Source organism: Parasteatoda tepidariorum, chromosome 9, assembly GCF_982258835.1.
Source record: "Parasteatoda tepidariorum strain Cologne lab strain chromosome 9, Ptep-v5.0, whole genome shotgun sequence".
NCBI lineage: Eukaryota > Metazoa > Arthropoda > Arachnida > Araneae > Theridiidae > Parasteatoda > Parasteatoda tepidariorum.
The window spans coordinates 40,383,142-40,407,792 of record NC_141763.1 but is presented as its reverse complement, the minus strand read 5'-3'; the positions used below and the strand labels follow the sequence as shown (position 1 = coordinate 40,407,792).

Sequence of the window (24,651 nt, the reverse complement as noted above, 5' to 3'; positions counted from 1 at the left end):
TATGAATGGTGGAATACAAACACGAAAGCATCATCTGAATATATTTTATAAGAAAAAAATTGCGTCGAATTGCAATTAATTTTTAGTCTCAGAAGGCAGATTATTAATTAAAAACAAATTAAAATCCCGGGTCTTCGGAAGAGTTTTTTTAAAAAAAATCTTTTTCTAAAATGAATTGAATATTCCATGTTTTCTTGACGTCATCTAAAACAGCGACCTCTATAAACAATTCGAACATCCACATCTGGAGAGAACTCAGCTGAAGGAAAAGAAGATTTCTCCTCATCGTAATAATGGAAGCTAAATCAGCGAGTTCATATTTTCCTTTTCTTAGATCTTGCAAAGAGGAAACAGATTTACCTATTGAAGGCGAAGCGAAAGGTAAGTAATTTATTTTATGGTTTATTTTATTCCTTTATGTTACTGAATGTTTCACATAACTTACATGCTTCACAGACGGATGATGCAATGTAGGATCGATTATTTCGATCGATAACTCAGTGACGTCATGCAGGAGAACTAAATCTCCCTTATACGTCTCCCCATTCTTCCCCCAATTTTTTTTAAAGCGAAAAAGTTTTTTTTTATTAATATATTATTAAAAAAAACTATAAATACGTTTTTAGAAATTGCTGTTGATTCATTCCATTTAGGAGGTTTAACGTCATCCTTCATTTTGAAAATATGTTTTTAAATGTAAATTATTTAAAGGCAGATGTATTATTAATTATATATTTTTGCTGAAAACGCGATTTCTTTAAAAGTTGTTGTAAGGTAATGGGAATGATGTTAATATTAATCTTAGACAACTGATAAATAAGTTAGGAACTATATTTCCTCTTCGCGGGGACATTCATAGTTGCAAAGAAATAAAAATAACTAAATGTTTTCATATATTTTTAAAGCATATATAATATTTTTCAATTTTTTTATGTATATATCTTTGAATTATTCAAATGTAGTGATGGTTAAAATTAGTTTTCAATTAAATACTGTATCATAAATTTTGCTGCAACTTTATATAAAATGAAAAATATTTTGCTAAAGCCGGAGAAGTTACAGGTTTGTTCTATTTTCAAAAAGCCAAAATTAGACTGTTTTCTTTGAACTCACGGGCTTACTCGCAGTATCGTTAACATGTTTCTATGCTAAAAAAAGAATTTACGAAGCTCTAGCCATTAGGAAAATGTATATTTACGTTGAATGCTTGCAGCATTAACTGATATATATATATACTATTCATTTGTATGAAAATTGAAATGAAATTATTGAGAATTTACGAAGCTCTAGCCATTAGGAAAATGTATATTTACGTTGAATGCTTGCAGCATTAACTGATATATATATATACTATTCATTTGTATGAAAATTGAAATTAAATTATCTACACAAATTTTCGAATAAACAGCAACGTATTATTTAAAAAGAGAAAAAAATTAATGTTAAATACGAAATTATTTTTTAAAAAACTGTTAAATTTTAAAATAACTCCTTAACTGTTCAATTTTTTTAAATAAAAATGCTTAACTTGTTTATTGAAGAGATGTCTAAATAATTAATTACAGACAATTTCAATTTAAAAATTAGTAAAAACTAATGCGCCAAATGATGTAAGTTGTTTATCAACCCTAAATTATAAATACGTTAAATGCAGTAGTTATAGACAAATACTATTAATCAATATTATAAGAATTATATTATTATTAAGCATTATTGATATTATTGTCCAATACTATAAATGCATCATTAGTCTTTTCCCACTAGTATTACTTCTCAGTTAAAGACATCGTAAAACAATATTCCTTACCTTTTTGTTTAAAGAAAAATAATAACGCTAAAACATAAAAAAGAAAACGTTCTTTTTAAATGGAAAGATGAGTTATTATTCTAAGCCTTTTAACTGCTTCGAAGAATAAAAATCTGGGAGATGCTATTTGAAAGACTGGTTTTTAAATACAGAATATCAAGCTCTGCTTAAATATAAATACTGTTAAAACTGCACTGCAAAATAATAATAAAAAGTCAAGCCCTGTCACCATTCTTGCTAATTATGTAAAATTCCCATTTAAATGAGAATATGACTCCCGTTTTACCATTTTCACCCTTATCATCATTTTTTTTTCGGGAATGTTAGATTTCATTTGAAGGACTAGAAAGGAGAAAAGTTCTAAAATATGAACAGTAGTGAGAAGGATTCCAGTTTCATTCCATACCCTCTTTTCCTACCCCAAACGCTATTTTGGCTAAAAGCAGATGAGACTGAAAAAAAAGTCTTCCTATAGAGAGTTTCTTGCGAGAGTTTCAGAACTTCTCCATAAAAGAAGAATTGTTATTTTTACCGTTAAATTTCTTCTGGGAGGATAGAGAGGAGAAAGGTTATGAAGCATAAATGTTTCCTGGGAGGATGGAGATTACCTTAAATTTTAAAAAAAAAATTCATTTAAAACGAAATCGTTTAATTTTCAAAGGTACATTATTTCATTAATTACTATACATTCCATCGAAGGGAACTAGGCTGCTTATTATTTTATCTAATGTGACAACGTGCACAAAGATCAAAACTAAACATAATTTCATATTCATTGTTATTAAATTGTACGTGTAAATCTAATATTTGAGAAATAATATAAAGTTTCTATCAGAATTCTTTACTGTTTTGATACTCGATACAATGCTTAGAATCAAAAAAAAAAAAATTTAACCATCTTATTTTTTTATTCTTTTTTTTTTACAATATATTTGTAATAAATACAAGGGCAAGCATTTCATTGCATTCTAAAGAAAATACAGAAAAGGCAGAGCCTGAAACCAATTCCAAATTCCATATAACCGCATTAGAATTGTAATGAAACAAGCATGATAATTGTTGATACAGTTAGAGCAATATGCTTACGTAATAGTTTTCCTGTTAGAACAATATGCTAGCACGTAATCTAAAATTGTTTGACAGCAGTCGGGTTGTAATGTCCCAGGATATTAAAAATGCAGTATGTAAAATATTCATTCTTGTGTAAAAGTATACCCAATTTATCAAGTAAAAAGAATATAATCCTAATTGTTTCCTTTTAAAAATGTTAATGTAAACGAAGAAGACTTTTTACTTATAGATAATATCATGCTGAGACTGGTCACTTACAACTAGCGCATAGATGGTATCAAAATTTAAAATTAAGCGCAATTTGTTACACATGTCTCGATGTTAGTGAATAAATAAATAAAAATTAAAAATTTATCATTGAACATTCGCCCTAACACACTTATTCTTATTTTATCGTAAACACTTCAGCTGAATTTTCAGATAATGTTACAAATAAAATTAAGTAGGGAAATAACTTTCTTTTATGCTTGTTCCGAACTCAAATATCGAATGCATGTCTTTTAGCTAAATATTTTGTTACTTATATCTAACGGAAAAAACCCCGACTAAAAATGGTAGTAAAATAATACAAAATGTTTAATTCTATAATAAGAGAACTTTCTTTGAAAGAAACGCGCTTAGAAGCAGCAGAATTTTCAAAAGAAAAAATAATTGAAGCAATAAATTCACTAAAAATGGATTATATGGTCACCTCAAGAACTGGCTGAGCCTTCATTCGCTGAGCCGTTGTGGTATAACATCCTACTTTCAATTACTTAATTTTTTTTAATGTGAAATTATTTCGTTAGTGTTGCCACTGGGAAGAAACAAATTCAGACCTTTTTCCAGGATAAGAACATTCTTTAAACGAAACAGAAATTGAAAATTTAAAGTAAAAATTAATAGTATTATTTTGCTTTTAACAATGAAACACATTCCAAATTTAAAACAAAAAGAAAAGAAAAGTAAAACCAATTTCTACTGTTAGTGAAGTCTTAAATAAATTCAGAATAAAATTCGGAATAAGGAATAGAAATGTTTCTTTTCTTTAACAATTTAGTAGTTTAAAAGCCAAAAAAGACAATTTTTTTAACCTTGGCTCAAGGGATCATTTTCATTTTAAAAGCAACCAAGCATAAAATTACGAGAAAGTATACTAAAAAGTTAGAAATGCAATACTCTCTTTTATTTCCGGTTTCAAGAAAGATTGGATGACACATTATCATACACATTTTAAATAATTGATACTTGAATTCCGCGAAAGTCTTCTGAGATTTCATTTTTACGATCTTTCACAAGTATAACTAATCTTTAAAAAAAAAAAAAAATCTTAAAACTTTATTTGATTAAAAAAAGTTATGAAAAATTTGAGTAAACTTTTTAAAAAAATGTTTTTTATAAAACATCAGTTATTTTATAAATGTTTCATAGAAAATATCAAATAATTTCTGCAATATAAGATATTTCGTAAACTAATTATCTCTACGCCAGGGCTCGAAAAGCCTCCCGTCCTCGGCGGTAAAAAATTCCCCGCGGACAACAAATTTCTCGAATCCAACGTCCGCACGGACGGCCATTTTCCCGTTAATGTTCGTGATATATTTTCAATTTTTGTTATCTTACAAGAATCTAGCTGCTCACTTCTAAAATGACCCTCTAATCTCGAAATACAGCAACATACTGATGTTTTCTCTGTCTGGGAGTACTGCAGCGGTTGAAAGGGGCTTTTCAGCAATGAACTTGCAAAAAAAAAAAAAAAAAAACCACATTACATGCTGGTCTTAATAAATGAAAAACCTCTTACAGATTTCTGTGCAGAAACCTCTGCAAATCAGTGGCTTGATTGTGGAACTGGCAAACGTCGTATTTGATTCATTTAAAAAACGCAGTACCATCGGATAAATTGACATGATAATTGACAGATAACTTGACCTTTGTTATTTAAATTATTTCATTAAAGAAATAAATTATTTCATTAAAGAAATAATGGGTTTTACTATTAGTAACCTAGTATTTCTTTTATTACCGTATAATGCTATCCTAGTAATTGTAATCCTAGTAACTACTAATTCATTGCGCAATTTATATAATTGTTAGTAATAAATAGGCGAAAATTATATTTTTATTTATTTAGAAACGACGGGTTAGTTTCAAAGGAGGACGGGTACATTGTTGGACAAGCCGTCCTCGGGGACGGGTAAAATTTCTGACTTTTTTCGAGCCCTGCTCCACGCTAAATAAAGAATATAAAGCGATAGTGCCAATTTTTCAATTGCTTGTGGTATCAAATGATACAAAAGTCCTAAAAAAAGGGCTAAGTAATCTGAGCAACAACTTCACATTCAAACAATAATTATAATGATAAATGTGTAAATATGGAAAATTTAATAATTATTACCGCACTATGGCGCTCAAAATTGTTTCTGAAATTCTGCGCATAACATACTAAGAATTATTAAATAGATTTCTTTTCAGGTTTTAACCTCCGAATTCAGAAATTTTTTTTCATACGTGAATTGTTTTGACTTGGAATAAAATTTAAAAGTAGTCCCAGGAATTTATAATATTGTTGTCGTAGGCCATTTAGGTAAAGGGTGAGATTGTTCTTGTTTTTACAGTGACGCCATCTATGGCGAAGAATTCGACTTTTGCCACACCCCTAGTCATAGGTAGGACCTATTCATTCATCCACAGATCATAATTTTGACCTAAACCAGAGAACGATCAATCTCCAATTCAGTACCCCAGAGGTACAATTTGTTGTGGGAATATGGAGAGCTTTGCGACCTGACAGATTTAACGCGCAACAGTCACCATTTACTGCACGGGAAATCTTTGGCCGGCTGGATTCGAACTCCCATTCTCACGAACGAAAGTCCAGCGCCCTGCCAACCAGGCTATCACGACCCAAGGATTAGCTGCAAATGCTAAAATTTCTAACTTGGCGTTATTTGTAAAAATTCTGAATTAATCCAGTCCTGGAACTAAGCTTTCGGGGCAAGTCAAAATATAAATTTTATTTATTTACTTATTTATTATTTTTCTATGTTATTAGCCTATCACTTTTCTTTCAATTTGAATCTAACCATATCTGTTTATTATGCTTACATCTGTCAAAAGAAAAAAATGAATTTTTTTCCTTAAATTTATAAAATAATTCCAAGCGTTTCTAAACTTTGTGGGGCACTGTAAGAGTTTTAGTACACTTCAAATTAATTCTTGTAAACAATTAATTTAAAAGAAATATCTAATGACATCTGAGTTATATAAAAATATATTTGTTTTTACTAACCAAATTGAGTCAATTTTTTGAGATGCTTTTTTTTCCTATAAATTTTTCTCAGGATTCGGATGGACTGGGTTTGTGGTTTGTGAGCGGAATTGTATAATGCATATATAACGTATAAATTATTAGCTAAAAAAGCTTTACACATTTTTAATAAGTTAACAGTCATTTAATCATGTTTTATCTTAATTTACTTTGTCAGAATATTTAAAGAAACAATGTCAAAAACTTTCAGTTTGAAACATTGTAACTAAAAAGTGATAAATATCGCTAATTTTTTTTTCTCACGAGTTTCAACAAATCAGTTAAAAAAAATAATTTGACCTTGTATAATATTTTCAATAGAATTTACGAGCTTTTTTATTACTTATCTCAAGTTATCCACCTTTAATCTTTTCTTTTTACGATAATGTGAACTATTATTAACATTCTGAACATATTATTTTTGAATCAATTCCATTTTTTACAATGTCATTATTTAATTGAGGTAACTATTACGGCAAAAACTACACTGATCAATTCCATTTTTTACAATGTCATTATTTAATTGAGATAACTATTACGGCAAAAACTACACTGATCAATTCTGTAAGATAACATACATAACGTAAACATTACACAATTGATTATAATTGGTTTAATAGCGCAAAGGTCCATAGGAGCTGAAGGAAACAAAACTGTTTAAAAGCAAATCAAAAGGTAAAGTACGGACGACAAAATTTATCTCGCAAAATTATATTAAATTGATAAAATGGTGCTTATCGATAGATATATTTATAAGTGGATAAAATTATACCAAATTAACTCCGTTAAGCACGTATACATAATTTAAAATACCAATACCACGCAGTGGCGTAGCTAGGTAACCAAGGTCCCTGGGGCAAATTAAAAAATGGGGCCCCACTGCTATGTAAATTGATTAGGTTTTATCAAATAAAAATATGAAATATACAAATACTTTAAAAATGCTAAGCTACTTAAGCTCTTTTTTGTGCACTGCAGGGCAGGTAATAAAAATATTAAGCAGTAACAACATAAATTACAATTAATACTTGGTGTAGGTTTGGCTAATAGCGCGAAATAGAGAAGATTCAAGGATTTATTATATACAGATCGGGCCAACCAACTGACTAAATAACAATTATATTTAAAATTTTTTCCTAGCTTTAGTTTTCGCAGAAGTATCAATAACTTCGTTTAAATCCAGGCTTGATGCGGTTTTGTTTTCAATTGCTTATTATTTCTTGAATAATTTTTTATTATTTTTAATTTGCTAAATGACCTTTCAGCTGCTGCAGAAGTGACAGGAATTGTAAAGAATAATAACATTGCTGTAAATACTTCCGTTAGGTCGCATTCTAGCACTCCATATTTGCTCATTATTTCCTTACATAATTGGTGAACAGTCCATGCTTGAGTTAGTTGAGGTGAAACTAGGTGGTAAATATCTATTAATGAATTGAAGTGAAAAACTATATCTGAATATTTCCTTTGGAATTCGTCACACTTTTGTAATAAAGTTGCTTCATCAGCATGTAATAAAAATGTTGGTGTTAGAAAATCGAATATATGACAGACTGCACTCATACCAATAAAACGTGTATCTAATTGAGATATTACTGTGACTAGTACATTATTGAAAATCTCAATTTTAAATATTTTTTCTCGGTTTGGAAATCGGTGATCAGCAGCTAATTCATCAAAATGTTTTTTTAACTTCTCTTTGCCTTTTTTCTTGAAAATGGGTATCAATACCATATTTTCTTACAGTTTCACTGGCTTTGCACTTGAATAATTCGAAATCATTTCTATAAATTTGCAACTCTGCTTTGGTCTCAGCTAAAACTTTACTCGCCTCGCCCAAATTGATGTCGCATTTTTGTAAAGTTTTGGATGCATAATTGATGTCGTTCAATAATACACTGTGCATGAATTCGCAAAGCAACACGAACTCGAAATTTAGCATTTTTGTTTTAATACTCTCTGCTTCACTACGCTCATCTTTATTAGGGCTCTTTAGAACTATTTCTGATAATGCTTTGATAATATCTAAATAACGAAGTTTTATTGCTGAAATCGTATTGACCCTACTGGACCATCTAGTCGGATTTAGTTTTTTTAGAGTGGTGTCCGATTCGCCGGTGAATTTTGACAGATCCCAACGTTTGATGCTGTTTCCGAAAAAGTTATACAAATCTTGCAACGTTGCGAAAAAAATCTGTATTTCCACACAACTGCTAACGGCATCATTTATCACCAAATTTAAATTATGAGTGGCACAATGTACGTACTCTGCGTTAGGCTGGATATCCTTAATATGTTTTTGTACACCATTATACACACCACTCATCACACTGGCTCCATCATAGCCTTGCCCCACACATTTTTTTAAATCAATATTTTTGTCGATAAATAATGTTGTCACTTGGTTGACTAAATCTACTGCGCCATGTTTGATGGCTGCATAAGAGCCTAGAAACAATTCTTTTACTTCTATATCAATTGACTGTCCATTTTCCGATCTGGTTATTACTGCATACCTCACAACAATGCTTAGCTGATCTACCTTCAATATGTCCTGTGTCGTATCCATTATGATGGCAAAAAACGGTGACGCCCTAGTAGATGGGTTTCGAGTTTGGTCCCCAAGCTCTCAATCATTTCATTTTGAATTGTTGCACTCAGATATCTTGTAGATCTTAAAAACATAAAAAAACACAATTTCAAAAAAGTCCTGATATTAAACAGTTAATAATTATAAACAAAATAAAACGATAAAAAAAACTTAAAAATAATTATTATTACCTTTGGGCATATCCATAACTTGCCGCAAAATGTGATCATATCGGGTGACAAGCTCTACAAAGGACAGAAAATTTCCGTAGTATCCTTTCTGACTTAAGTCTTCTTGATGTCTTCTCAAAGCCAAAGAACTCTTTGCTAGGGTAAGTATGATATCGAGTAACCTTTGAAAAACCATTTTCCAAAATGATGCTTCTTTGCGAATTTCATTTTCAAGTTCCTTGTCGATAGTATTAGTATCGTTTTTTTTCTCCAAAATTCATACACAGCACATGCTTCCGGAAGGCCACTCGAACAACTGTGTTGTTTAATTCTTTCTGTTAAATGCTTCCAATCTCGAATTCCCGTACACCAAACATTATTCCTTTGTGAAGCAAATAACCAGCAGGGTTGACAATCGGCAGAGTCTAGTATTTTGGAATAACACAACCAAAAATGATTAATTGGCCCATATTTAGAACACGAAACGTAGTACGATTTTGAAAAACACCTATTGTTCTGGTTGACGTCTGTTGAAAAAGGTCCTGAAGGCTGTAAAGGCCCCATATCAAGAATTTGACGTTTTTCGTTATCACTTAATATCTTGTTCGTGAAGTTTCCCAAGTCATAAGAAGATTTGTCGTACACATTTTCTAAAAATATAGAGGTCTGTGGTTCCTCCAAACCCTCCGCTCTTATGTGTGTCATGCAAACATCATCCACGTTCACATGATCGGCGGCGGAGGTATCTCCAACTGCAATAATTGTCGAATCTTCTTCAGTAGGCTTCTCAACCAACACTGCAGTTACCACATTATTTGAGTCATTATCAATAGAAATATTTTGGCCAGATGTACTTGCAGAAGGCTGACTAAAAAACTTGTCAATTTTGGGCAATTTTTGTTTACCATCTTCTCTTTCTTGGCGTTGTTTGCGTTTAAATGCACCACTGGGTTTCTTCTTTTTATCCATAATTTTCTAATTTATTTAAACAATACAATATTAGATTGTGCTCGAGTAGGTAGGTACTCACTGTTCACTGACGACGTTAAAAGTAAAATAAAAGGAAAGAGAAACACAATGATACGCTACAAGTGTTGTTGGGGAATCCCCGGAAATAAATTATCACCGATAGTGTTACCACATTTAACGGTGGAGACTTTAATGGTTGGCAACTGTTTGGCGACCTTTTAAGGCGCATTTTGTCATCCCGTCGGAGGGATGAGAGAGAGAGAAAAGTTGATGTATGTTTGATATAATCGGGAGAGGGTCTCCCTTGGTATTCTAAGAGCTGGAAGCTCTTACTGGAAAACAATGCCCATTTCTTTTGTTTTTAAATAAAGTTAAGTTTCATTGTTTCAAAAATTTGGTCTGCTTATTTATTGGAAAGGAAAGGCATTACAGAGACCATGAACGATCTCCTGCCCGCGGACCTGAATTAATGTACCTACTGCAGGTGACTTGCATTTTTTCATGATATTTCGCGTTATACAATGAACTGTAGTCAAAATCTATATATTTGTTACGATTTATTGACTTAACGGACATGATGTGTGGTAAAATCAAATAAAATTGAGCCACTATATTGAACAGTACAAAAAAGTTTATTGACATTAGCTTACTTACTCCTGATACAGTATTAATTTTTCAACCGTTCTCGAAAAAAAATCTTAACTCGAATTCACAATAAAACGCACATCGATGAATAATAAAACGCACATATCACTATCCGTCAAATTGACAACACTGCCAACCTACAGAAAGAATTTAGGGGAATTCCCTAGGCATAACTTTTGAATTTCTCTAAACTGAGTTGTCATGATTAAAGTGGGGTTGCAATCTGTCATATTTATTTTGAAAATGGGAGAAATTTCCAAAAGTTCAGTTCGATCGAGATTTCTGGTTAGGATTCGAGGGCCCCCTGAGCTCGAGGGCCCCGGGGCACTGCCCCGCCTAGCCCCAAGGTAGCTACGCCACTGATACCACGTAGAAAAGCAAAGATGTGGGGATAATGAGTTTTTTCAACCAAGTTTTTCGTACATAAAAGATCTACCAAAAATGAAAGAATTCATTGATTGAATGTTGAGTTTAATGGCACAAGATCCAAAAGAGGATATGCTGCGCCAAACAGTACGTTAATGCAGCTTAAAATATAAAATGCAAACTAAAATTTTAATTTTATAAAATACAGGGTGTTTATGAAGTCCCGGACCCATTTTGATGCTTAATAACTCATCAAATAATAAAGATAGATCAAAATTAATAGCATAAATGGTTCGATAGACTCAAAAAGTTTCATGACCTTTGTCAATGAACTTCCACGTGTGCCCCCTTCTTCGCACGGAGAATATCAAGTCGATAGTCAATTTCACGCCAGGTAGCGGCAAGCATGTCGGCATCCACAGGGAATTCTGGCTTTCAGGTCATCAATGTTCGACACGATCCTTCTGTAAACATTGTCCTTTATAAATCCCCAAGGAAAAAAGTCCAGCAACGTTATATCAGGTGACCGAGTTATTGGGCCTTTTTTTTTACAGAAAAGACGGTGTCATCAGTCATATACTTAGACATGTTGGAAAACTTCGTATTTCCACAACTAGAAGAGCTTCAGTCACATGCTTTCTTGCAATAAGATGGTGCTCCACCTAATTGGGGTATCATCGTTCGTAGTTCTTTGAATGACCATTTTCCAGGAAGATGGATTGGGCGAAGAGGTCCAATTCCTTGGCCACCCAGATCACCTGATATAACGCCGCTGGACTTTTTTCTTTGGGGATTTATAAAGGACAATGTTTACAGGAGGATCGTGTCGAACATTGATGACCAAAAAGCCAGAATTACAACCGCAATAGTCTCTGTGGATGCCGACATTCTTGCCGCGACCTGGCGTGAAATTGACTATCGACTTGATATTCTCCGTGCGAAGAAGGGGGCACACGTGGAAGTTCATTGACAAAGGTCATGAAACTTTTTGAGTCTATCGAACCATTTATGCTATTAATTTTGATCTATCTTTATTATTTGATGAGTTATTAAGCATCAAAATGGGTCCGGGACTTTATAAACACCCTGTACATAAAGGTAATAAAACCGTCAACAGCGAGACGAATATATTTAAAAGTCAAGTAATTCCAATAAAGGCGCAGTTATGTAAAATACATGAAATAGGTAAAACTGTGCATGGGTAATAAATAACAGTGGATAAAATCAGATAAAACCTGTTATATACAATATAAAATTCCAATAGCTCGCAGAGATGCGAAAATGTTAGGATGATGGATTTCACCTAACAAATCCTTCATACATAAAATAGTGCTATTAGAAAAGGTAATACGATGTTAGTTAAAACAAGGACAAATAGTTAAAACGTGATGGAGCTTAAGTAAAACAATATAGCAGAAGCCTTTAACTAGGGTTCCACTATTGATCACTATTTGCTTAAAGTGTAGAGAGAGAAAAAAAATTCTGATTTTTTTTCTCCTTTCTTCTGTTGAAAAAGTTTAATGCATGAATATTTTCCATAATGCATGTTTTTACAATTTATTTTCTTGGATCCCAATAAACGAAAAAGAACAGAAATCGGCTCATTGACACTCAATTGAAACAAAAATTTAAACAAGTTCGTATTATGTGTTTTTGGATTGTTGTTAATATGCAAATAAAATCTCATTTTTCTTCTCCCTCTCAGTTAAGTTGCGCGAGTTGCGTAATGTAATACAACGACTTCCCGATAGGGGATATCGATATATATTTGTTGAAGAAGCTGACTGGTTGTTGGTTGATTCAGATGTGTAGCACTGTGTGTGCGAACTATTGTTTCCTCATATTATGTTTTAATAAATACCTTATTTGCCGGCATTAGCCTCTGTGTTATTCAACCAAACAACATGGATAAATAAGAATATCCTGACAATATCAAAAGAGATGTAAAACATCTAATAAAATAGAAAGTTTTTCGCATGCATACGTTTAAATGAATGACGTCATTCATTTAAACGTATGCATGCGAAAAACTTTCAATTTTATTCGTCTCGTTGCGACAAAAACAAAATATAGAAACAGAATTGAATAATGAAGACTACATTAGGTTAAAGATTTCAATAATTATTCGAAATGTAAAAACTTAGCGATAAAAAAAAAGCTATATTAAATTAAATACAATGGTAAGTCTACTTTTTATTTGGACTATGTTTTTCCAGAGTACTGAAAGCGTTTTTAGTATTTTGTATTGTATCTCTAAATTTTATGGATTCTTCAAACAAAGCAAAAAATTTTAAGACAGATCTTTTAGTTAATTTCAAGATATTTATTTAATATACAAAATGTAACAAAATTACGAGAGTAATTATATGTGAGGAAATTAAAAACCTATAGACGTTTCGGTGTTACAATGGTACATCTTCATCAGTAGGAAAAATGGCTTTAACAGCTCGGTAATTCCCAAAATTTCATGCCACTGTGTATTGCCGTACATAGAACAAACTAAACGAGCAATCAAACATCGGCTCAAAGAACGGCTCTGCGTCAAAAACTCCACCATTCATCTATTGTAAAACATATTGTTGTACAGAAGACCTTAGGTGAGATTTTCCTTCACCTCATATCATTCATAAATGTATTTCTTGTGCTGTCCTGGATTTTGGGGACAGATCAAAAATAAAAACTCTATGGTATTGATCTTGTTGAGCTACCATATTTCTAAAACGTTTGTAAATCATAATTTTTTTTAATTTTAAATTTTCTGCTACTTTAATGTTTTACCTTTAACTTAAGTATGACGTAACCTCCTTCGGTTTAAATCATCTCTGTTTTTACTTTCCCTGTCATTTATCCTATTGATAAAGGTGCACCATTGTGACACCGGCACGCATATAGGTTTTTTTTAAAAAAAATATTAAACGCTGTTTTCAATGAAGTTCGATATAAAATATAAATAAAAAAACTGCAACTTCCGCAATTATAGGTTAAAATCGGATGAAATTTTGTTATTACTGCTGATTGTTTAAAATTCACTAGCACTAGTACTTACAAATTGGTGTGGTACAGTACTGGTATGGCTTTGTTGCAACATGTTCTTTGCTAGTAGACTTGAATTATTTAATAAGACATTTTCATTTTAAATCATTTACTTAAAAGTTTATCCTGCGTGTGTCCAGGTGAAATTCCAAGATGGCTGAAAGGATCACTGATAAGGATAGGTTCTGGACTTCTAGAAGTGGGACCCGATCACTTCAATCATATATTTGATGGCCTGGCTCTGATGCACAAATTCAGTTTTCAAGACGGTAAGGTAACTTATCAAAATAAGTTTTTGAGAAGTGACACCTATCGACAAAATATGAAGGCCAATAGAATCGTCGTGAATGAATTCTCCACTCCTGCTATTCCAGATCCATGCAAGACTATTTTTCAAAGGTAACAACATAAGAACATAATAAAAATAACTAAAAATTTAAGATAATTAAAAATTTACTAAAAACTAAATTACTAAATAAAATTAATAATTATTATAAAATAAATAATTAATTATTATTAAAATTAATAATTAATTACTAAATTACTAAAAAAAGTTACTAAATAACTAAAAATTTAAGATTAATGAGGAAATTTACTGTAATCACAAATTACTTTCATTGTGACAACAACATTTAAAACATTACAATTCAAGTAATTAGTGATAAACAATACTGCTTTACAAGCATTATATTATTCGCATCAATATTTACATTTAATCAAACTAAAAAAAAATTCATTACTAATGTACTGTCCTTTAAATAGAATGGCTTCAGTTTACCTTTCAATATATTCACTGATTAAAGGTTATAAATAGTTATTAACTAGATCATTTTAAAACAAATGTTGAAGTAAGTACCCTGGACTTGGGACAAACCAATATGACGAACTCTGTGAGGGAATGGGATCAAACAATTCATTTCTATCAAATGCAATTGCGAATTGAATTGAATTGAATTGAATTGAATTGAATGTAGGGTTTAGTGGCGCAAGGTCCAGATGAGGACATGCTGAGCCAAACAATACGGTAAATTCATTTAAAAACCTAAGTGCATACGAAATTTAATTGTAACACAATTATAATTGATAAAATAGTAGTAGTGGGTGATTAAGACAAGATAATTTAATTAAAATCAGATAAAAAGTATGGATAAAATCAGATAAAAAGTATGAATACAGTATAAATCGCACGAAGTGGGTAAAATGTACAAAGGTGCAAATGCAATTGCAATTGCGTGTTTGGGGCGGTGTTTTGTGATAAGGCCTGGCACCTTTACATGCTGTTCTTGCTAAATTGCACGCCAATGCCTGCAGGAGCATTTTAAGCCCCATGCCCTTTCAATTTTATGGAATTTACAAATGCTACTCCAAGGACGAGAACGCTCCATGTCATGTTGCAGCATCTGTGAAGCAACGATGACTATATATGCTTATAAAGCGTTTTCCTTGCCCTATATTTAAAGTACTTTAGTCCCATAGAACATTTGTGGTGAGTTAGAGCTATGCTTTCGAACCAAGCAAACACGCTTGAAGTCTACAGTTTTAGCTGATCAGATATTTATGGCAAATATGGACACAAATCTCAATGGCTGCGAATCAAATCCTTGTTGAAAATAGAATAAGGGTTACTACTACATACATTGAAAGGTTGCTAGAGTAATTGCAGAAGATAGCAGATCAAATTTAATGCTTTATTTTCTTTATACCATAGTATTACGATCGATCATAGTAAAGGAACGTGTTATTCACGTTACGTTAACCAAGTGAAAAAAGGTGCAATTTGAAGTCACTGTGATGAGTAATGAATTGAATGTAGAAGTTAATAATACGTTTTTTTCTTTTCTTTTTTTTGAAAAAAAAAGAGCACGTTGTAGATAAGAAAGAAAAAGGAGTTAATGAACGTTCCATCGCTTTTATATTCAAATCCTCTCAATATATATGCATTTTTATTTTCATTTCAATCATTACACAGAAAAAGACTCTTACGCCAAAAATATATTACTATCAATCAATCAATTCCTATTTAAACGAAGATTCGCCTGAAATGTTTCAAATTTTTAGTTTCTCTTTTTTAGTCTATTGTTAAACATACAGTGATTAATTTTGATTTGCTTTAAACTAACTGAGCTGTCTTTAGAAACATCATTACTTTTTCAATAAAATTATTGCTCGTTTCAGGTTTTCAAGTTTATTTACAGATGAAATGACGGACAATGATCTGGTGAACATTGTTATGTTCTCCGAAGAAGCGTATGCTTGTTCAGAAACCAACTGTATTTGGAAAATTGATCCTGTGACGTTAGATAGTATCAAAAAGGTTAGTTGAGAAAACAATGAATGTGGTACTAAAATTGCGGTTATTTCACCAAGTTGTCAAAAGGTTTTGTGACCGATCACGAAGTTTCGGTGCCATTTACTCTGTTTTTAATTCATAGAAATTTTCGATTGTAATATTAAAAATAAATGATTAAAATTTTAAAATGCATTTATATGCCGTATCTGAGCAAACAGTGAAAGACAATTTTATGCAATTTATAATACAGCTTCAAAAAATTAAAGCATCGCCCAAATTTTATTTAATTTATAATGAATAAAGTTCTTTTATTAATATTTTTTGCAATAGAACTTTAAATTATACTGTTATGCACTAGACTTAAAAATATGTGTTTCTCAATAAATTATATTTTATGGCAAAAATAATAAGAGTGTAAAAGTTTAAAATTCTTACCACACAATTATAGCCTGACTGTAACTGATTTTATTTATTTTAATTTTAAAGTGGGTGTAAGTTTAAATTATGATTCATATAATAAGCTCACCGGAAAAAAATTAGTCACCCTAGTGCGCAAGCACCGATGAATCGTTAGATGATGCAGTGGTCAAGTGACGTGCTGAATTGCATGCGCATTGCCTCAACGTGTTTAAAGGCAAGTAGCCATCCGAGAGATATTTTCATTTCAAGAGGAATTTGTGGGTAAATATTGATAAGTGTCAGAATGTGACAGAGTGACAAAAAGGGCAATTGCGTTTGGTCGTGCCCATGGTCATACGGTGAATGAAGTTGCTCGATTTGTGGGTGTTACAAGCAGTGGTGTAATAACACGTGGTTGCGAAAGACATCGTCAGAATTGTCGCCGGAAAAAAGATCCTGCATGAGAGGAACCGGAGACGTGTTTCACGACTTGTCAATCAAAATCGCTTTCAAACCCGCAGGAATTGATTCAGTAAGTAAGTGTTTCCCAAAGTGGTCCGTATGGACCCCCAGGGGTCCATGGTACCACTCAGGGGGTCCCTGAAAAATAAAAACTGATTTAGGGGTCCCTGAACAACGTCAGGGGGTCCGCGTGAGGTTTTATATAAAATAATAAAATTGTGATTGGTTTTTATTATTATAGAAATTAAAATAAATAAAATAGTGGCCATTTTTACGTGCAAAGTAAACTATAAATAAAGGTGGGTGCTTATAATTATTAGCAGTGGTTTGTTACAAACTAAACAGTATGAATGAGTCGGGGAAAAGGCGCCGAAAATACAGTGTTGAATATTTGAAGTATGTCTTTATTTCTTCACCAGGAAATAGTACTTTACCTATGTGTCTTCAATGTAATAAAACTATAACAAGTGATTCAATGAAACATTCCAAGCTTAACGAACAATTGATAAAAATCCATAGTGACAAAAAAGATAAAGACTTAACTATTTTTCAAACAGTCAAAGAAAAATAACTGAAAACACTGTCACTGCAACAACTTATAGGGACAACGTCAAAGTGAGGTGACGATGTTTCTCATAGTTTCTATATATTACATGATTTCAAAGTCCGGAAAGCCTCACACTATTGAAGAACTTATTTTACCAGCTGTAAGTGAGATAATACTCACTGGGTTGCACAAACCAGCTTTTAACATTGTAAAAAGAATTCCACGGAATAATAATAATGTACAAAGAAGGATTGACAATATATCTCAGTGCGTAGAAAATTCTTTATGTGACACTTAAAAATGTCTGAATTTTCTATACAGCTTGACGAGTCCACTTATCCAAGAAACGAAGCTTTTACTTTTAGCTTATGTTAGATTTGTAAAAGAATAAAAATTTTACCAAGCATTGTTATTTGCTAAATGTTTGGAAAGCGATACGAAAGGTGAAACGCTATTGACTGAATTAAAAGCTATACCCATGACTAATATCATTTCTGTAACTACTGACGGTGCTCTGGCAATGGTAGGGAGATACCGAGGTTTTCTGGCTAACTTAAAACAAGCTGCAGCGAATGTATTTTCAGTACATTTGCCAAACTTAACGAAACTAATTTGAAACTACAAGATGAACAATTAAATTAAATCAAAACTAAAATCGTAAAACTGCGTTTGTTGCAAAACTTTCTCTGTATAAACAAAACTTGGGAAGAGGATATTGTTCTCTCAGTTTCAGAGCCGTAATGAACCTTATCACAAAAAAAAATAATAATAAATATATTATTAGAAATTAGTGCTCACAAACATTGAGCCTGACATAAATACACTCTTAAAATCTCATCATATTCACCCAAGTCATGAATTTTTATTTTATTTTAAACAAAAGATATAATTTCAATAAATAGTTCAACAAAACGTTTTTTTTTAATTAGTAATTTTTATACCGTATATATATGCAGTTTTTCACTTGGGGGTCCGTGGGCAAGTTTTGACCATAAAAAGGGGTCCATGGGTCAAATAAGTTTGGGAACCACTGCAGTAAGTGAACGAAGGTCCATACCAACCTGTTAGTGAGAGAACATTGCGACTGGAGGTGCATGCAATGAACATTTGGTGTCATACACCTAGTAAGTGGCCATTGTTCTCACAGGAACATAAAGCTGCGCGACTAGGCAACTACAATGGGCTAGAAGTCACCGAACCTGGACAGTTGCTGACTGGCGGAATGTACTAAGCTCTGACAAATCACGTTTTTGTCTTTATTCAAATGACGCGAGCCTTCAAGTGCACCGGAGACTAGATGAAGCATTTCATCCTGACTGTGTGCAAGCTCAGGTTCAAGCCGGAGGTGGGTCTGTCATGTTTTGGGAGTGTTTTTCTTATTATGAATTGGGCCCCCTCACTGAGGTGGCCACTAACATGAACCAACATATTTCTTTGAACATTCCGGATGATCATGTGTGTTACCTTTCAGTCAACATCTTCTTGAGGAGTGAGTTGTCGATACCCCTATTTTTCACGATAACAACAGCAAAGTTCATAGGACTGGAAGAATATGTGACTGATTTTATGAACACTCAGACACTCAATTACATTTCGACTAGGTTGTGAAATCACCTGACTTGAAACTGATTGAAAATTTGTGGGACAAGTTGAAACTACGGGTAAAATGCCGAAATCAGCATCCTCGCAATTTGGTGGATTTGCGCAATCAAATCCTTAGCGAGAGGCTTTAACTGGATTCGACATACCAGCAGAACCTATTGGATTCACTTCCTAACCGAATCCAGGCAGTTATCAAATCCAAAGGCGGTGTTACACGTCATTAAATGATGTTTTTAATGATTTCTCTAAGGATGACTAATTTTTTGTTAGGTGTGCTAATCGCTTTAGTTCTGACTAAATGCAATTTAAGATAAAATTGACTGAATAAATGATATTTTCTAACTGTAGGGAGTCTAAAGTTTCTCAAACGAATTAAGTACTGAGGATTTATCTGAAACACTTGACAAAGTAAAATATTAAACAAAAAAAGTTTTAAAAAAAGGGAGGAATTGAATTGAATGTATGGTTTAATGCCGCAAGGTCCATAAAAAAGCATGCTGAGTCAAACAGGCTGTTTGAAAAATATAAAAGGAGGAAATAAACATTATTATAGCCTCTTCCTTATTGTTTGTAGGACTAATTTTTATCTAAAGAAGATGAAACCCGTGAAAGGTGGGGTCTGTGCAAGGCAGTGATGTTTTTATAAAGTTGTGATTTAGAGAATGTACGGCATTAAGAACATTAATATGAAACAAAACTTAAAATGTAAATTAAGAATTGCCACTATAGTAAAAAATATTATATTTCAGGTTAAACTCAGTGATTTTGTTCCAGTAAATGCTGCAATAGCTCATCCTCATGAAGAAAAAGACGGAACTGTGTATAATGTTGGTAGCACACATAGTTTTTGGCCTGTATATAAAATTTTGAAATTCCCTCCAAAAGGTAATTTTTATAATTCAAAATATTTGTAGTAAAGATACAGTACAATTTTAACAGTGTAAAAATACATTTATTTCTAATCCAGTACAAAAATGTCAACATTTTTAAATAACATGTTCCGCAAGAAGAAAAAAAAATATTTCCGTTAAATTTGGTACGGCTGGTAGTCCTTTTGTTGGCTGCAGAAACAATGTCACAGGTGTAGAATAAAACACAGATTTTCATATAAGTTAAACGTTCTTAGTAATCCTTAAGAATATTTGAGTATTAAAATATTGTTATACTATATTTTGGAGTCATCTAGATTTATGTACCAAACGCCTAGTTAAAAGTTAATGATTCTCGAACGTGATGCAGGAAACTAATCAATATACTTGTTAAAAAATATTTAAATACTAGTGGGCTGTGCCCCCTGCTCGCTAACGCTCGCCAACCCCCGAAAATTTCTACGCAATCTTATATGGTTCGCTTCGCTAGCTTCTAACTTAGGTACATTGCAAATGCACAAAATTCTAAGAATTCAAAACAATCATTCTAATCCATATAACAACTTTTCCTTTTTAAAAAAATTTACATCTTTTTTGTAAATACTAAGCTAGACTCATTTTTCAATGAATAACTAAAAACAATAATAAAACAAATAAATTCGTGATATAAATCAAAAATCGTCAAATAAATTCGTAATATATAAATTCGTGAAAAAAAGCGCTTTCGACAAAATACTAAAATAGAGATCTATCGACAAAGACTACTCACTTCTGCCTAGCTTAATAGTATGAGAATGCCGCAGCTGATAGGGTGAATTTCGGAAGAGATCACATTTGATGATTTCCGTTTCTAAAAGCTCTATATGTTGAGCCACCTCAGCTAGATTTGGCATGTGAAATTTTTAGCGGCAATCATTGGCCGATTTTCTAGCGTTGCCATTCGGAGAGTTTTAATGAGGCTTTTTTTTGTCGTCGTGTAAGAGAAATATATATATAGATGTTTCGTTATCAGTACTAAATGTGAACACTTAAAGAATGTTTATTCATGCTTATAAAACGTTCTATATAAAAATACTACTATTTCTAATTGATCCTCCACTGTGGAATTGTTCAGCAGTATATTTTTACATAAATTTAATATGTAATATAAGACTCAGACCCGGTTATGCGTGCCAAACGTAAATAGGCAAATGCATTGTAGTACAGTGCGAAAAAAAAGGCTAACTTGAATAACTTTTGATCTAATGCTAGGATCATCACGTTATGAGCCTCAATCTTAATAGTTCGAGCGGGTGACCTCAAATATGCTAGTTAACTAGTGCAGACAATATTTTAAGTTACGAAATTAGGCACAGAAAGGTACTTTCTCTGAATAAACATAGATTTTTTTCAACGGATTCGGGTTTCTGACTTCCAAACTATAGAGGAGTTGCTGAAATCTCAGAAATAAGGTTCCCATAGTTTAATCAGGAGAGCGATCCTAAGTTTGCGCCTCATAATGTTAATTTAAAACATTTTGCACACATTTATAAAATTCGTTTGTCCAAAGATGATTCTATGCAAAAAATTTATTTCAGTAAATATTTATTATTTTACTTAATAGTAGTCGAGTTCAAAATGAAGATAAAACAAAGGAAAATTATAGATATATGAAAAAAGGGGAGGGGGGAAATAATTATGAAAAAAAAAGAAACAACTGATTAAAAAAAAGGATGAAATTTTTTTAATAAACCGGGGAAAAAGAGTTATAATCTTTTCATCAGCCCACACGATTATATCCGCAAAAAAGAGTGCTTTCTGATATTGTATCAATATAGCCAAAGCAAAATATATTAATACAATAGTGTGAGGAGCACTCAAAGAAATTTTTTACAAAAATTATAACAAATAAAATAGAACACAATAAGTAAAAATAACACGTAAAAACAGAAATTAAAATACAATAAAAAGAAAAACAGTATAAAACAAAAATTATAAAGCGAAATCAGATGTACTTACATGAACGGGAAATTTTTCAAGAATGATTTAAAAATATTTTCGCAACAAGATTCCCAGATTATAAAATATGAAAACAAAAGTGCAAAGAAGCAAAAGTGCCGTTCCTACTGCATTGCTGAAGTGAACTGAATGAAATTGCTGAATGAAACTTATTGTTTTTCTTAACTTATTTCGTGTTTTCTTGTATTTATTTATTTTATTATTATTATATATATATAGTACTAATGAAGTACTTTTTTTATTGCAGGAAATAAAGACGAAAGTCCGTTTCAGAAGGGATCCGTTATATGTAGTATTCCAACCTCAAGACGATTTAATGCTAGTTATATTCACAGCTTTGGAATGACAGAAAACTATATTATTTTTGTAGAACAACCCCTTTATGTCTATATTCCAAAAATTGTGAAAGTACATTTTTTCGGTGGAGGCCGATATTCTGATGCACTACATTGGGATGAATCTAAACAGGTAGATCAATATCAAGTTATAAAAATAAATCAAAATATAGATAGAGAACAAAGTATTTATTTCCGTTGCAATGATAAATAACGAAAACCAACAACGAATTAGACCAAAAATAGTGAAGCTAATCAGATGTTAGTTTACTTACTAACAAGTACGATCTTCATTAAGATTTAGATTCTGTATCTCTGTTAACTACATTATTATGCTCTTATATAATGTTCTACTTTTTTTGAAATTAGGGGACAGTTCTTATTAGTTACTTTGCTGAATACAAGGAGAATTTACCGCTGTTAGCTACCATTCACTCCTCACAAAAAAACAGTTCCAAAAAATAAAACAGGCTTTGGTAAATTATGCTGCGATGAAATTTTCAGCAGTGAACTCAAATCACTCGGTTGTTATTTTGTCGATATAGGACATTTGTATTATTTTTTCTCACAGCTTCTAATTTCTACTAGCTAATTTTGGTTAGAATTTTTTTTTATTATGATTTAATTTTGATTTTATTATTTAAATATACTTCTTTATATATATTTCTCAGATTTATTTTTTTCTTTCTGTTCTAGACATTATTTAAAACGGAAATAATCTGGGCTCTGTACTTATATGTATCTAAATACTGATGTTCAAAACGAAATTGCTTTTCTTAAATTGAATTGAATGAAGGGTTTAATGGCAAAAAAATCCATAAAAGGTTATGCTGCGCGAAGCAAACAGTTAAACCTTTGCTTTACAGGCAAAATTGTACAAGGCACTGAATTTATAAATTTCTAGATACTTAGATTTAAAACACAATTTTAAACCTTTTCTATAAAAATTGAATGTAAGGTTTAATAGGGAAAAAAAACTCCATTAAAGGACATACTATTCCAAACGTGTGATTAAACCCTTGTTTCATATCGAAAATTTCACTCTGAATTGAATTCATATATAAGGTAAAAGGGGCTAGTGTGGGAACATTTTGCAGATTTGTCAAAAAAAACATATAATTTTTAATTCATTAAGTATTTTTTTGCAACAATTTGGACATTTACCTGCATTCTGATTTATATTTGAAAAAGTTGTTGAGTTTTCACATAATAATTTCTTTTAGAAAAAAACGTTTTTGTTCAGACTAGCTCCACTATAGGGGCTGTTGTGGATGAACTTGGCCACTTATTAAGAAGTAATTTATCACAACTTGAAAAGGTATATTTAAAGCCAAAATGAAATTAATTTAAATTTTGGCGTGAAAATCAATCGGAAGTAGTAACCCTGACGTCTTTTAATACGACGAATTTTAACCCCTAGCGCCATCGGTTCTTAGCTTTACATGTATATATATATATATATATATATATATATATATATATATGTTACCGTTAAAGTATGAAATCCGCTATTTTATAGAATACCTAGTTATTTCATAGAACAACTAGTTAAAGAGTCAAATTAATAACATATTACACACTTTAACGGACACGATCAGTTATTTCATGGAATAACTAGGTATTGTATGAAATAACTGCATTATATACTTTAACGGTAACATATAAATATATAACATATATATATATATATATATTTAACGGTAACATATATATATATATATATATATATATATATATATATATATATATATATATATATATATATATATATATATATATATATATATATATATATATATATATATATATATATATATATATATATATATACGCTAGTTACGCTTTTGTTTTCATTTTTTGCAATCTGGCAATCTTGTTACGAAAATATTTTAAATCATTCTTGAAAAATTCCCTTTCATGTAAGTTCATTTGAATTCGCTGCTTGCTTTATAGTTTTCATTTCACGGTTTATTCTGTTTTTTCTTTATATTTTATTTTCCGTCTTTACGTGATATTTTTACTTACTGTGTTCTATTTTATTAGTTGTAATTTTTTTGTAAAATTTTTTGAGTGCTTCTCACACTATTGTATTGATATATTTTGCTTTGGCTATATTGATGCAATATTAGAAAGCACTCTTTTTTTGCGGATATAATCGTGTGAGCTGATAAAAAGATTATATCTTTTATTTTCCGGATTTTTTTTAAAA

At 31.5% G+C, this 24,651-nt stretch overlaps 1 protein-coding gene across 2 annotated transcripts in view; it reads left to right on the top strand.

Annotated features, from left to right (window-relative positions):
* Nucleotides 1-218: 218 nt before the first annotated feature.
* Nucleotides 219-24,651, top strand: part of LOC107444254 (carotenoid-cleaving dioxygenase, mitochondrial) — a 31,790-nt gene continuing 7,357 nt past the window's right edge. The window contains exons 1-5 of one of the 2 annotated variants that reach the window (XM_087151641.1): nucleotides 219-381; nucleotides 14,081-14,339; nucleotides 16,116-16,254; nucleotides 19,990-20,125; nucleotides 22,355-22,575. In XM_087151641.1, coding sequence (XP_087007767.1) covers nucleotides 294-381; nucleotides 14,081-14,339; nucleotides 16,116-16,254; nucleotides 19,990-20,125; nucleotides 22,355-22,575 — 843 coding nt within the window. In that variant the 5' untranslated portion in view covers nucleotides 219-293. The remainder of the gene's footprint in view (nucleotides 382-14,080; nucleotides 14,340-16,115; nucleotides 16,255-19,989; nucleotides 20,126-22,354; nucleotides 22,576-24,651) is intronic. The other variant, XM_087151640.1, reaches the window with a different exon arrangement.